General features: G+C 40.4%; 1 protein-coding gene across 8 annotated transcripts in view; it reads right to left on the bottom strand.

The window, feature by feature from the left end:
* USP28 (ubiquitin specific peptidase 28) overlaps positions 1–14,621 on the bottom strand; it is a 56,654-nt gene that overhangs the window by 29,304 nt on the left and 12,729 nt on the right. For 7 of the 8 annotated variants that reach the window (XM_082660407.1, XM_082660411.1, XM_082660412.1 and 4 more), the window contains exons 2-5: positions 13,932–14,009; positions 12,786–12,918; positions 5,833–5,938; positions 4,757–4,916 (exon numbers count right to left, since the gene is read on the bottom strand). In XM_082660407.1, the coding sequence (XP_082516533.1) occupies positions 4,757–4,916; positions 5,833–5,938; positions 12,786–12,918; positions 13,932–14,009 (477 nt within the window). The remainder of the gene's footprint in view (positions 1–4,756; positions 4,917–5,832; positions 5,939–12,785; positions 12,919–13,931; positions 14,010–14,621) is intronic. The other variant, XM_082660409.1, reaches the window with a different exon arrangement.

The raw sequence follows: 14,621 nt of genomic DNA, 5'->3' as shown, positions 1-14,621 counted from the left end.
GGCTGGCAGGATCAGGGAAAGGAATTCCCTTTTACTGTTTGTAAATCATACATTTTTCCAACTACGAATATCTTTTGAAAGTTAATGTTTTAAAAAATCTCTTGTATGGGCTTCCCTGGTGGCGCAGTGGTTGGGAGTCCCCCTGCCGATGAAGGGGACACGGGTTTGTGCCCCGGTCCGGGAAGATCCCACATGACGCAGAGCAGCTGGGCCCGTGAGCCATGGCTGCTGAGCCTGCGCGTCCGGAGCCTGTGCTCCGCAACGGGAGAGGCCACAACGGTGAGAGGCCCGCGTACAGCAAATAAAAAAAAAAAAAAACCTCTTGCATGAATATAACTCCTCATCCCAACATAATCCTCAGATGAAAAGCCCTCCAGCCCACAGACTGGAATTCTTGAAGCAGCATCCTGGGTGGACTATAAGCCTCCGACTTCCCCCACTCCACGACAAGTTCTACCGGGATTCAGCCAATAGGAGTGTACACCTGGACTGGGAACTTAAGTCGGGTTAGGATGTGATACCAAAGTTCTATCTGCAGCCGGGGCTGGGATGCTCAGCTCTACAAGCAGCCCCATCTCTTCTCTTCCCACCTCCCATGTCTACCTAGCGCATCTCCATTCCTCCTGGTTTCATCCCTACTCGGCTGACTATCCCGTAACATGTTCCAGCACTTCTGTTCTACCTTGAGAAAAATGGCCTTACGTTCTCAAGTTCCTTCACTCCACTTCCTCACCTTCACCAAAATCTGGCTTTTCCCAAAGATGCTATTATTCTTAAAAACTACAACAGTGTGAGCTGATGTTACTCATTTCCCAAACCAATATCAACTTGATCCTCCAACATCTGCTTCTTCTCCTGTAGTCTCTGTATCACTAATTACATCCTCCTCCTCCAGGCATCAAAGTTTAGAACTTCAGAATAATCGTTGACTCCTTTCCCTTTATCAACCATTTACATCCAGTAAGACGTCCCTTGCACTCTGCCTCTGGGGCGCTATTTTATTCATAACCACCTCCTCTCTATCAGTCCCTATCACCTGCTCTAATCAAACTCCCATCACTGCTCACCTGGATCACGGCACATCGTCTCCCTGGCTCTAGAACCTCCTCTGTATCAGCCCACTCTCCACACAGCTCCTTCTAACTATCTTTCTAATGTAACCAAAATAAAGCACCTGATTCGCTGAAGACTGTCATATGGTGAGAGCTCTGCCATCCCAAGTCTGCCATCCTTACTCGGTAACTTTGGTCAGTACCCAACCCACAGGACATCCTGTCAGCTCTGCCTTGGGAATAAATCAAGATTCCAACCTCTTCTCTATTTCCACGGCTACCAGCCTGGTCCAGGGCAGCACGGCCTCTCAGTGATGACCGCAGCGGCCCCCTTCATAGGTCTCTCCACTTGTATCCGCGCCCCCTCCATTCTGCTCTCCTCACAGTGGCCCGAGGGAGCCTTTTAAAACTCGAGTCAGAGTCCATTACTCCTCTGCTCAGAACCCTCATGACTCCCCATCTCACTCAGAGCAAAAGACAAGTTACCTCTCCAACCCCACCTCCAGTGATCCTTGCCTCCGCTCCTAGCATTCCTGCCACTCGGGACTCTGATGTCCTGTGAACACGCCAAGCTCACTCCCACCTTGTGGCCATTGTTTGGTGCTTCCCCTTCTACGTGGAATGCTCTCCCCCGACAGTTGCCTGGCTCACTCCCTCGCCTGCTGCGTCCAGGGCAACTGCTCCAATCTCATCCCCTCACACAGCCTAACCTAACATCGTAGTTTATGTTGGAACCTGCTCCCGTCCCTCCTGCGGCAATTCCAATCTCCCATACCCTGCTCTCTTTTCTATCACACTGACCAGAGTTTAACATACTATATAAACATCTATGAAGTTAACTAGTTAGTTTTTCAACTATTTATTGATTCCTATTTCAACTATTTATTTTCTATTTATTGTTCCTTGTCTGCCTTGCCTCACAAGAATCTAAATCCCTAAGGGCAAGTCTCTGTCTTGGTTTGGTTCACTCCTATATCTCAAGGGCTTAGAACAGTGCTAGGCACACAGCAGGAGTCCAATTCACATTTTCTGAGGGAACACAGGTACTTTTGTTCAGCCGAGGGACCCCCCGGCTCCCATGAGCATCTTACGTCTCATGACCTATTCCTCCACTCCATCTCTACATACTCAGGATATGTCAATACCAGAAACACTGCCGCTTCTCAGATCACAAATTCAGAAAAACCTCCTCTTGAACCATAACCTGTCTTCTGGCTCATTTGTTCAATGACCCACAAGACACCTGTGCTTTGACGTCATCAGGAACCCAAGCAAACAGACCTCTTTCCTGTCCTCCCTTCCTGTCTTCATTTTTCCCTCTCCCCAGCTTTGATTCCGTGGTCTCTACCCATCTTTCATTAAATTCTCAAACTGCTCTTTTTTTTTTGAAACAATCTCAGTTTTTATTTATTTATGTATTTATTTATTTGGTTGCACTAGGTCTTAGTTGCAGCATGCAGGCTCCTTAGCTATGGTATGCGAACTCCTAGTTGCAGCATGCATGTAGGATCTAGTTCCCCAGACCAGGGATTGAACCCGGACCCCCTGCTTTGGGAGCGCGGAGTCTCATCCACTGCGCTGTGCCACCAGGGAAGTCCCTCAAACTGCTCTTTTGTCCTTTCACCATACCCAGCAAATCCTCCAACTTAAATGAATTTAATTTTCCACTTAAGCGTTTTGGAGAACTGCTAAGAGAAGAAGTCCCGATCGAACAGGACATGTGGGTACCACTATACATTTAAGGTCTACAACCTCAAGTAGACCTTCACATTTTCAGAAATCCTACCACTGTATTCTGGCGCCAACTGGTTTCCCGCTGTTTACAACAACCATTTAAACTTTCACTCCCTTTAAAACCTGATTCTGTCACTCTTGCACTCTGCCTCAAAAAATGGCTGCTTATTTCAGAGGAAAAAACGACTACTAGGAACTATTTCCACTTTAACTGGCAGTCATCATTTCCTCCTTGTCCTCTCCCCTGTTACCCTCTTGCCCTCTTGCTGTCGGAGGCCAAGCCCTCCCCACACGCCCTGCTCTCTGTCCTGTCCTCCCATGCTTTCTCAGAAGCCTTTCTCAGTCATCCCCTCCATAGGCTCGCTCCTTTCACCATCTCTCACAGGAGGGAAGTGAATCCAGGGAAGGGTCTCGGTCTCAATCTCAATCTCTCCCTCTCTCTCAAAAGGAAAGAACTGACTCGTGTCCCTCATTCCCCAAGACCTTCCTACATCCTATTCTTAATGCAGAGGCCAGTGAGCCTCTTAAAATGGAAGTAGGATCGCAGCACTTGTCTGCTCCAAACCTTCCAATACTTTCCCACCTCATGTGATTCCTGAACCCTCATCGTGACTCCACGCTCCCCCTCCCCCGCCCCGCCTCCACCACCTCCCTGCACTCACAGCTGTCTGTTCCCCCTCCTCGGTCACTCAATTCCAGCCTTCTCCCTATTTCTCAGCTCCTGACCTGAGTCTCTGAACTTGCTGTTCCCTGTCTGCAGTGTCCTCTATATAATTATATGAAACATTCTTCATGGAACTACATGGCTCATTCCCTCGCCTAAGTCAGGCCTCTACTCAGATGCCCGCCTTAGCAGAAAGGCCATATGTAACCCCCCTATATAAACAGCACCCCTTCCCTCTCTAGCTGAACCCGTTCTAGCCCCTCTTGCCCCCATTCATTCATCTTTATAGCACTTACTGCCATCTGATATATATTTTGTTTCCTGTCGGTCCCACTCTTTTCCAAGTAAACTCCATGGGAGTTAGGGCTTTGTTTTATCCACTGCTGTTTCCCCAGTGTTAAAACCGTCCAGGCACAGAGTAAGCTGAAGGAACCCATGGATTTTATGTGTGTAAATGGAGGGTTCCATTTTTGGCTAAGCAGCTGGGTCGGTGTCAAGTACTGTGAAGGAGAAGCCGGCAGGGCAGGATCAAGTGCTACACTGCAGCCACGTTAAGTTTAAGAGGCAACACGCTCCCCAGGGGAATTCATCCTCTAGCTTGGGTTTATCACCATCTACATGCTACTGATTCCCAGAACTATATCTGCAGCCCAGATCTTTTTACTGAACAACAGATTCATATAGATAACTGCCTACACGGTATCTCCACGTGGACCCTCAAACTCAGCATGTATAAAACGAACTGAAATCCCGCGTTTAACACTCACGCAAATTATTCCTCCTCCAGTGTTAAATGGCACTATCGTCCACCTGGTACCTCAAGCTAGAAACCTTGCAGTCTTTCTCAGCCCCTCCTGCACATATCCCTACCCGGTTGTTTATCAAGTCCTATAGATCTGATCTCCTAAATACCTCATGAATGCTTTGACTCCTCCCTTCCATGGCTTATGCCACTTCTCTGTTCCAGGCCACCATCATTTCCTTCCTGCCTGGTCATTTATGAGAGCCTCCCAAAGACTGATTTCTCCTTATTAGCTCTTGCTCTGCTGTAATACAGCATTCACCAAAACACCTCCTCAACCTATTTATAACCACAGAAGATTCTGTTTTCAGTACTGACCAAGTTAGACACAAGAGCATCTAGGTCGAAAACACAAGAAAGCAACCAAAACACAATAATGCCATGGGGAAAACCCTCCAGTTTTATTTATCTGTTTCCTTTTTTTTAAAGCTATGTTTCTCACATTTCAGTTTAATAAATTACAAAATCGTTTCCAGAAGACACAGTTGTCTCTTAATACCATACCTGAATAACAGCACTAAACCAACATGTATTGCCAACATTTTTCAGCCCAACAGGCCAACCATCAACTCGCCTCCAGTCATTGGGATTGGGATTTTCTCCCCAGACTTCACAGCGTTTTCTCTTTGAGCGTTTAGTTTCTGCAGAGGTTGCCTCGTGCATCCTATATTGTGCCAACATATCACACATCAAAAAAGAAAAGAGTTAAACAACAATCTACTATATGGAGGATGTAGGTAAGCTTTCACAGGTAACTCAAAATGCCAGATACACTATTTACTGGGTAACCACTGGCTATATAATAACTATAAGGTTGCAACATAAGTGAAAAGGTTTAAACATCGAATTGTTAATCCTGCCATAACAGAGATTATTACTAACAAGGGCCCTGATGGAACTGAGTTGAGACTCAAGACTATTTATGGCTACCATATTAAAAGTTTTACATTTCAACAATAGTGCCTTATCTCAGACCTTGCCATTGAAAGAGGCAAGAGAGACACTCTGCTAAAGATAAGAGCCTCGAAATTGCTTGGCACACAAACCATGGCCCTATGTTTCCCTGAAAGAAACAACCTGGCAGTATGAGGGGATAAACGTGTCTGGAAACTGATTGGGCACCAATGGAACTGGATATCTGTGAACAATACCAGACAAGCACCAAATCAGTACCAATTCAAAACATATATCCTCCTAGTCCTAGGGGAGCTGAGTGATAACTTTCATTTTCAATAGCCAACAACAAAACATTCAAAGTTTACAAAGGCTCAAAGTTAATAAAGAGAATACATATTTATCGGATATTTGCCCTAGGCAGTTTTTTCCCACGAGCAAATGTGAACTACAAAACCTTGCAGGCTTCTACTCAAAGACCACAGGCTGCAATAAGACCCTTATCATATTTAGCTTCTTCAAAAGTGAACCAAAGAGTAAGTAAGCGAATGTGAATTTAAATTTTCTCATAAAAGAAATTTCATTTAGGTGCAATTAAAGAAGCTTGGCAGAACTGTTTCACAGAGATACTGCCTTTGACCTACACACTAATGTGCAGAGCAAAGACTATAAATTAAATCAATAACCTGTTAAGATCTCTTCCATCAGCTTGAATTTTGGGGGACTCCAGCAGACTCAAAGCAATGGCGGCCTGAAGATCATCTTTGTTATCATGAGTAAGGTCTATTACTTCTGTAAGATAAATAGAAATTTAATTAGTCTACATGCAGGAAACATTGCCTTTCTGTTTGTATTGTAGGAAAAAAGGTAAAAGCATTCACAAAATTAGATACACTCCCTAACTCTCAATACAATGGCTCTTCTGTGTAAAAACAACTTTATTACTCTATGCTAGAATCAAATGAATAACTTACAGCTACACTGTAACCTTATGATTAGCTAACAGTACAGTAATAACAAGCTGCTAAAATGCAATGAGTCAAAAAGCCCCTTTTGCAGCCTTACTTCACAGAGTCAGAAATATATCCCGTACCTGTAGGTTAAACAGTCTCTTTACTTACCATTGTAAACTATCAGCTAAAAGTTGAACATTCAAAGAATGGATACTTTCAATCTCACACAAACTATTCTAGAGAACAGAGGATATACTCCTCAACTCATTTTACGAAGTCAGCATAACACCTTGGTATATCACAAACCAATCAAGAACAGTAAGAGAGAGGAAAAATGACAAACTCACGCATGATCACAGATGCAAAGAGCCTGAACAAAAGCAAATAGAATCCTGCTAACACACCAAAAAAGATTATATATTAAGACCAAGCTGAGTTCACTGTAGGAAGGAAATACTGAGTTAATGTTAGAAAATAGACCAGTAAAATCCACTATCTTAACAGTTAAAGGAAAAAATGATCATCTCAATAGATACAGAAAAAGTATTTTATAACATTCAACCTCCATTAAGGAATAAAAACTCCAAGCCAAGTAGAAAGAGAAAAGAGTATTTTTAGACTGAGAAAGAATATCCATGGAAAGCCCACAGCAAACTTTACACTTAATCGTGAAATGTTACATGCATTTCCTTTAAAACCAAGACTAAGACAAAGATGTCTGTTGTTGAGGGCTTTTATTCACCATGGTTCTGAAAGTTCCAGGCAGTGTGATAACAAAATAAAATAAATTTTTAAAAATAATAAAGATTGCAAAATAAGAAACAAATCTATCATAATTCACAGATAATGATCACCTACAAGGGAAACCCAAAATAATCTATAGAAAACAGTTATAATTAATAAGAGATGGTTAACACCATTGTAAAGCAATTATACTCCAATAAAGATGTTAAAAAAAAATAAGAGATGGTTAGATAAAAGATCAATGAACAAAAGTTGAATGAATTTCTATATATGAGCAATGAAATACTTAATTTATAAAGGAAAAAAACCACAAAGAACACAAAACAAAAAATCAAGACCTTGTGCTACTGGCATAAGAACTAACATATGGATCGATGGAACAGAATGAGTGGGACTGAACTGACAGTCCAGGAATAAACCTCACAGTTATAGTCAACTGATTTTCAACACAGGTACCAAGACAATTCAATAGGGCAAGAGTGGCTTTTAACCCCTCCTTCCCATCATTTACAAAAAGGAACTCAAAAGTGGATCAAGCCCTCAAGATAAGAGCTAAAACTACAAAACTCTTAGAAGTAAACAGGTATAACTTCATGACCTTGGATTAGACAATGGCATCTTCGAGAGGACAATCAAAGCACAAGCAGTGAAAGAAAAGATTGGTAAATCTGACATCGTCAAATAAAAATCTTTGGGCTTCAAAGGACACCATCAGGATAGTGAAAAGACAGCCCACAGAATGAAAGAAAAATTTTGCAAACCATGTATCTAGTAAGGAACCTATATACAGACTACATAAACTCCTGCAACTGAATAATAAAAAGACAAACAGCCCAACTTTAAAAACAGGAAAAGAATTTCATTAGACATTTCACCAAAGAAGATACACAAATGGCCAATCAGCACATGAAAAGATGCTCCACATCATTAGCCATTAAGGAAATGCAAATCAAAGCCACAATGAGATTATCATTTCACACCCACTTGGATGGCTAACTAACAAATGTTGGTGAAGACGTAGAGAAGTTAGAACCCTGTGTAGTGCTGGTGGGAATGTAAAATGGCGCAGCTGTTGTGGAAGTTAGAAGAATGGAGGCTGGCAGTTCTTCAAAAAGTTAAACATAAAAAGTTTCATGACATTGATTTCTTGGATATGACATCAAAAGCACCAACAAACAAAAACAAAAATCAACAAATGGGACTAAATCAAACTTAAAAACTTTAAAGCATGAAAGGACACAATCAACAGAGTCAAAAGGCAACCTACGGAATAGGAGAAAATAATTGCCAATCATGTATCTGATAAAGGGTTAATATCCAGAGTATATAAACAACAACAAAAAATCAACTAATCTGATTTTAAAATGGGCACAAGGCTTGAAGAGACATTTCTCCAAAGACGATATAATATGGATAACAGACATATGAAAACATGCTCAATGTCACTAATCATCAGAGAAAATGCAAATTAAAACCACTATGTGATAATGCCTCACATCCATTAGAATGGCTATCAAAAAACAAAAACCAGAAAATAACAAGTATTGGCGAGGATGTGGAGAAATTGGAACCCTTTTGCACTGTTGGCAGGATTATAAAATAGTGCAAATGCTACGGGAAACAGTGTGGAGGTTCCCACACTTTTTAAAAAATTAAAAGTGGAACTACCATATCATCGAGCAATCTCACTTCAGGGGATATATCCAAAATGAAAAACCAGGGTCTCAAAGGGCTTTTTGCACATCCACGTTCAAATGGCACTATTCACAAAAGCCAAGAGGTGAAGCAACCCAAATATCCATTGATGGATAAATGGATAAACAAAATTTGGTATATACATACGATGGAATATTATTCAACCTTAAATAGGAAGGAAATTCTAACGTGCTACAATCTGAATGAACTTTGAAGACATTATGCTAAGTGAAATAAGCCAGCTACTAAAGAACAAATACTGTATGATTCCACTTACATAAGGTACTTAGAGTAGTCAAAATCATAGAAAACAGAAAGTAGAACGGTGGTTGCTAGGAGCGGGGGACGGGGTAATGGGGAGTTACTGTTTAATGGGTCGAGAGTTTCAGTCCTGCAAGACAAAAAAAGAGTTCTGGAGATGAATGGTGGTGATGGTTGCACAATGACATGAACGTACATAATACCACTGAACTTAAAGATGGTTATGACAGTAACTTTTATGTGATGTGTATTTTACCATAATTTAAAAAATTGAAAAGAAAAAAAAAAGGAAATCCTGTCACATGCCATTGCATGGATGAATATTGAGGACATTATGTTAGGTGAAATAAGCTAGTCACAAAAAAATAAATCCTGTATGATTCCACTTATATGAGGTCCCTAAGGTAGTCAGATTCACAGAAACAGAAAGTAGAAGGCTGTTACTGGGGGCGGGGAGGGAGAAAAGGGTTGTTTAATGGGAATAAAGTTTCAGATTTATAAGATGAAAAAGTTCTAGAGATCTTTTATACAATAATGTGAATATACTTAACACTACTGAACTGTACACTTAAAAATGGTTAGAATGTGGGACTTCCCTAGTGGTCCAGTGGTTAAGACTCTGCTTCCACTGAAGCGGGCAGGGTTCAATCCCTGCTCAGTGAACTAAGACCCAGCATGACACGTGGTGTGGCCAATAAATTAATTAATTCATTAATTAAAATTGATGCCCCCCCCAAAATATCCATGATGAAAAAATTTTTTTAAAGATTAAAATGTAAATTTTATGTTAATGTGTTTTTTAACTACAATTAAAAAAAAGAATTCCAACTAATAAATTATTAAGTAATGATAGATAAAATACTACCATTTTGAAATCTCCAGTAAAATAAAGAATCTAAGCAATAATCACCAATGGTGGCTGGAAATACTAGGTGGGGAATTTTATGATAAATTAATCAAACTAACAATCTGAACACACTAACAATTTTAACAACACAAAAAGACGGGGACCAGACATTATTTACTTCTTGATACAACAAAATAGAAGAAATACACACAACACTACCTATGACTTTATCATGCCAGATAAGCATCTAAATTAATAGGAAACACAGAGGACATAAAAATCCACTAAAGGATACCACAGGAATGCAATCATGTGGTATCATGCAAATCCTGTCAAATAAAATCCTGAAACAAAGGACTTTATTTCTTCAAACATTAAACTGCAAGAAAAAAAGAGAGGGGGACTATATAGATAAAAGGGATCTTAAAAAACCATTTCAAACATACTTTAATGTTTTCATTTTATGTGGATCATTATTCTCACAAACCAATTACAAACATATTGTTAGTGAGACAATCAGGGAAATTTCTACACTGGTATTTGATGAGATTAAGAAATTGTTATTAATTTTTAGGTGTGATAATATTGTTGCAGTTATGAAAAAGGAGTCCTGTTTTAGATTTTTTTTTTTAAGTTAAACACAGAATTGTTATATGACCTAGCAATTCCACTCCTAGGTATATATCCCAAAGAATTAAAAACAGATACTCAATGAAATAGAATGGAAAATATGAAAATCTGATATAACACAGAGCTAATACTGTAAATCAGTGGGTAAGTATAGCCTTTTCAATAAAAGGTCCTGAACCAACTGAATAGCTGGAGGAAGTGAGGGGGTGGATCGAACTATGTTTCTATCTTATGGCTTACCAAGATAATCCATTTCAGATGAATTAAAGATTTAAATGTGAAAAGCAAAACATTACAATTTTAGAAGAAAATATAACAGAATATCCTATAACTTCACAGTGTAGGAGTTCTTAAACAAAAAACACAAACCATAGCAGAAGATTAATAAATGAAAGCTATTTGTTAGTTCGTCACCATAGTGTAAAAACACAAGTCATCAATAAGGAGACGATATCTGCAACACCCAAGTCCAGAAAAATGGGTTAATATCAAGAATATAAAGTCATTATCAATAAGAATATCAAGAATCAATAAAAAGAGGCAAACAAACAGACAAACCGGCAGAAGACATGAAAAGAAACTTCACATGAGGAAACATGAATAGTCAAAAGGGAAAAGATGTTCAATCTCATTATTTAATTTTTAAAAATTCTAATTAAAAACAAGATTATCATTTCATATCAAAAAGACAGGCAACAATTTTACAATCTAACAAATTTGAGAGCAAGAGTTACTCTCAAACCCTGTTAGTGGGAGTATAAATATGTAAAAAAATCACTTTGGGGACTTCCCTGGTGGCACAATGGCTAAGGCTCCGCACTCCCAATGCAGGGGGCCCAGGTTCGAGCCCCGGCCAGGGAAACAGATCCCACATGCATGCCGCAACTAAGAGGTTGTGTGCCACAACTAAGGAGCCCGCCTGCCGCAACTAAAGGAGACCACGGGCTGCAACTAAGGAGCCTACATGCCGCAACTAAGGAGCCTACATGCCGCGACTGAGACACGGCACAACCAAATAAATATTTTTTTAAAAAATCACTTTGGAAAATAATGTCACTAATAATAGCTACTAAGTTGAAGATGAGCACATCTTAATACTCACCAATTACACTGCTAGGCATATACACTAAACAAACTCTTGCATACATGCACAAGAAACATAAATCAAAAAAGCTCACAGCAGCCTTGTTTAAAACAGCAAAAAAAATTCAAAACAACCCCAAAGTCAATCAACAAATATATCAATTCTGTTGTATATTCTGACCAAGAAATACTACACATCAGTCAAAAGAAATAACTACAGGTACAACCAACATGGATGCGTCTAGAAAAGAAAAATGTGGATTGAAAAAGTCACTACGTGCACCGAAAGACATACACAAGAATATTCACAGCAGCATTATTCAGAATAGTTCAAAATTGCCAACAGCTCAAATATCCATTAACACCACCTTGCGCAGCTGATAGATCCCTCCTCCTGGAAGCCTCTTTGGCCTCCATAGCACCACTCTCCTGGTCTTCCTCCTACTCCCCTGCCCCCCGCCCAGACATCTCAACACTGGAAGATCTACTGCTGAGTCACTGAACCTTTCCTGTTTTCTATACCCACTCCCTTGGAGAGCTCATCCCTTCTCATAACTTTAAGTACCATTTACAGGTTTATGATTCCAGGTTTTATCCACCTCCAGCCCAGATCTCTCCCTTGAACTGCACAATTGGACCTCCACTGCCTTTTTGATATTCCACCTGGATGTCTAACAGGCATCTCAAACTTAATATTGCCAAAACCGATCTCCTCATTTTCCACCCCAAATCTGCTCCATCTGCAATTATTCCCACGTCAGTTAAGTGCAGCTCCATCCTTTCAGCTCCTTAGGAAACAAACCTGGAGTCATCTTTAACCCCTCTCTCTTTCACAACTCTCAGATCCTTTGTAAGCAAATCATGTAGAGCAAGCACTTGTCACCCTTCCACTACTGCATCCTGGCCCACACCGCCTTCATCTGCAATAGCTTCCTGAGTCGTCCTGGGCTCCCTGCTCTGCCCCACGCTCGCTATTCCCTCCCACACATTCTGTTCTCAACAGAGCAGCCAGAATGATCTTTAGCCAGAGGAAACCCGTTTACAGCATTCCTCTGCACCAAACTCTCCAATGGCTAGTCCTCTTAAGTCAGAGTAAATGCCAAGCAGCTATGAAGGCTCTGCAAGATCTGCCTCCCATTTGTTCCCTCAATGGGCTCATCTCTCACAGGGCAGCAATTCCTGTTTCTTTTGTTCATCTCCAGTGCCTAAAAGAGTGCTTGGCACATAATAGGGGTTCATTAAGTAAGTGCTGAATGAATGGAACCATTTAAGCGCTGAGAATTGTGCCTGGCGCCTAGTAATGGCTCAGTAATTAGTCATTATTACTACTATTTCCGAAGGGTTGATGCGATGGAAAGGACACTCACGTAAACTCATCTCTTACTCTCCGCTAGTTCAGAGCGGGACCAAGCCAGGATATACCTACTTGCTAATTCTTCTTTGTTGGCAGCACTGCCCGCTACTTCAGATGGTTCTGTAGCAGCAGTCTCCTGGCTGGGCTCTTTAACTCTTTCATCAGTGAGAAGGCTGACTGCCTGGGTGATGTCACCATTACTGGCCTGAGGGGAGGAAAAAAATAGAAATTTCAAAAGTAAAGCATCACAGCATTTAAAATAAGCAGCAAGTTAGTCTGGGGGTTATAACTCTTACTACCCTGGTGACATACTGAATAAGTCTAGGCATAATTCTAGGGTATAAAGGAGGAAACAGAGTACAGTGGAGGATAGTAGGTCTATTATGCTTAAAGCACTGCCATTAAACTCCTAGTTACAGGAAGGGAGTTGCCATGCTCTGATTTCCCACAACATGCAAACGAGAATGAAATCTCACTGCTTTGGATACTGTGCCGCCTGATTTCACAGAATTACGGCATGATGTATCAAGAAAGGGGGCTGGCGATTAACACAGAGATTCTAAGTGAAGTCAGCCCCTACGGTAAAGGTGCCAAACAGTTATCATATTCTATAGTGATGAAGTGATGACCACACTTCTATTTCATCTTAACTTTTTAAACTTTTCTTAGGAAAAAATTCTAACATACACAACAGGAGAGGGAATGTATAATTGAACCCCATGTGCCCATCACTCAGCTTCGATAATTACCGAGCCCTGGTCAGTCTTATTTTACCTATTCTGCCTCTCCTCCCCCAGATACTCTGAAGCAAACTCTAAGTGTCTTATCATCTCATCAGTCAACATTTCAGAATGTATCTTTTTAATATATTTTAAAATATAACCCATAATGCTATCCTCACACAAATAACCAGTTCAAATTTCCCTGACTCAAATACTTTTTAGTTCGAATCAGGATCCAAAAAAAGTCTATACGGTGCAGTTAGTTGACAGGTACCTTAAATCTCTGTAGGTTTCCCCCCGCACTATGAGTCTCTCCCCTCCTCAACTTTTTCCTGCTCTTATAATTTACATGTTGAAGATACTGGGTCATTTGACCTTTAGAACTTCCGTCCTATACGTATGCACATTCATCTTGGCATAAATATAGCTTGAACTGACATAACTATGATATGAACAACAGCTTTAAAACCTGCTGAATAGAGGCCTTGAGACTAACCTTCAGAGCTTCGTGAAGAAAAGAAGGGTCCTGAATGCCTGTGATCTCCCTCAGCTGATTTAACAGCATTTGGCAGCTCTGTATTTGAGAAACAGAAAGAACACACACACGTGTCAATCGGAAAGTAAACCTGGACACGTTTAAAGAATAGACACCGGCATCTTGGGTAAACAGGCTTGAGACTTGCATTGTTTACTTTAAAAAACCAACAAGCTCCAAGGAACAAGGTACTTGACTGTCAGACACATTCTGAAATGCCAAATGTATTGCTCTTTTAAAAGCTTAATCATGGAAAATGCTTTTGGCATTTGTGGACGAAACATGAGTAAATAGCAAAACTACAAATACATAAAACATTTAAATGTAATATTCCAGCTTTAATGGATGCTTCAAGTGCCTCAGGTTTCTCTCTGTGAGCAGTACGTAAGTAGGTCATTATGAGGAGTCCAGGGAATTTGCATGGATGTGAAGATGTGCTATTTTAAGCTTCACTGCACATGCCATTTGTGTGTGTCATTTTTCACTGACATTAAGTTTCCAATCATGTAATTAACAAACGATACCACCAATGTTACATTTGAAACTTTAGGTTTGATTGCTTAAAAAAATGTATAGATAAAGCTAGAATTTTCTGAATTATAAATACAATTGCAGAGGGAATAAAGTATGGAATGTTTTCTCTTCATTAAT

The sequence above is a fragment of the Grampus griseus genome, assembly GCF_964374135.1.
Source record: "Grampus griseus genome assembly, chromosome: 8".
Classification (NCBI taxonomy): domain Eukaryota; kingdom Metazoa; phylum Chordata; class Mammalia; order Artiodactyla; family Delphinidae; genus Grampus; species Grampus griseus.
Note: the sequence above shows the minus strand (reverse complement) of the source record. Positions and strands in the feature narration are given on the sequence as shown.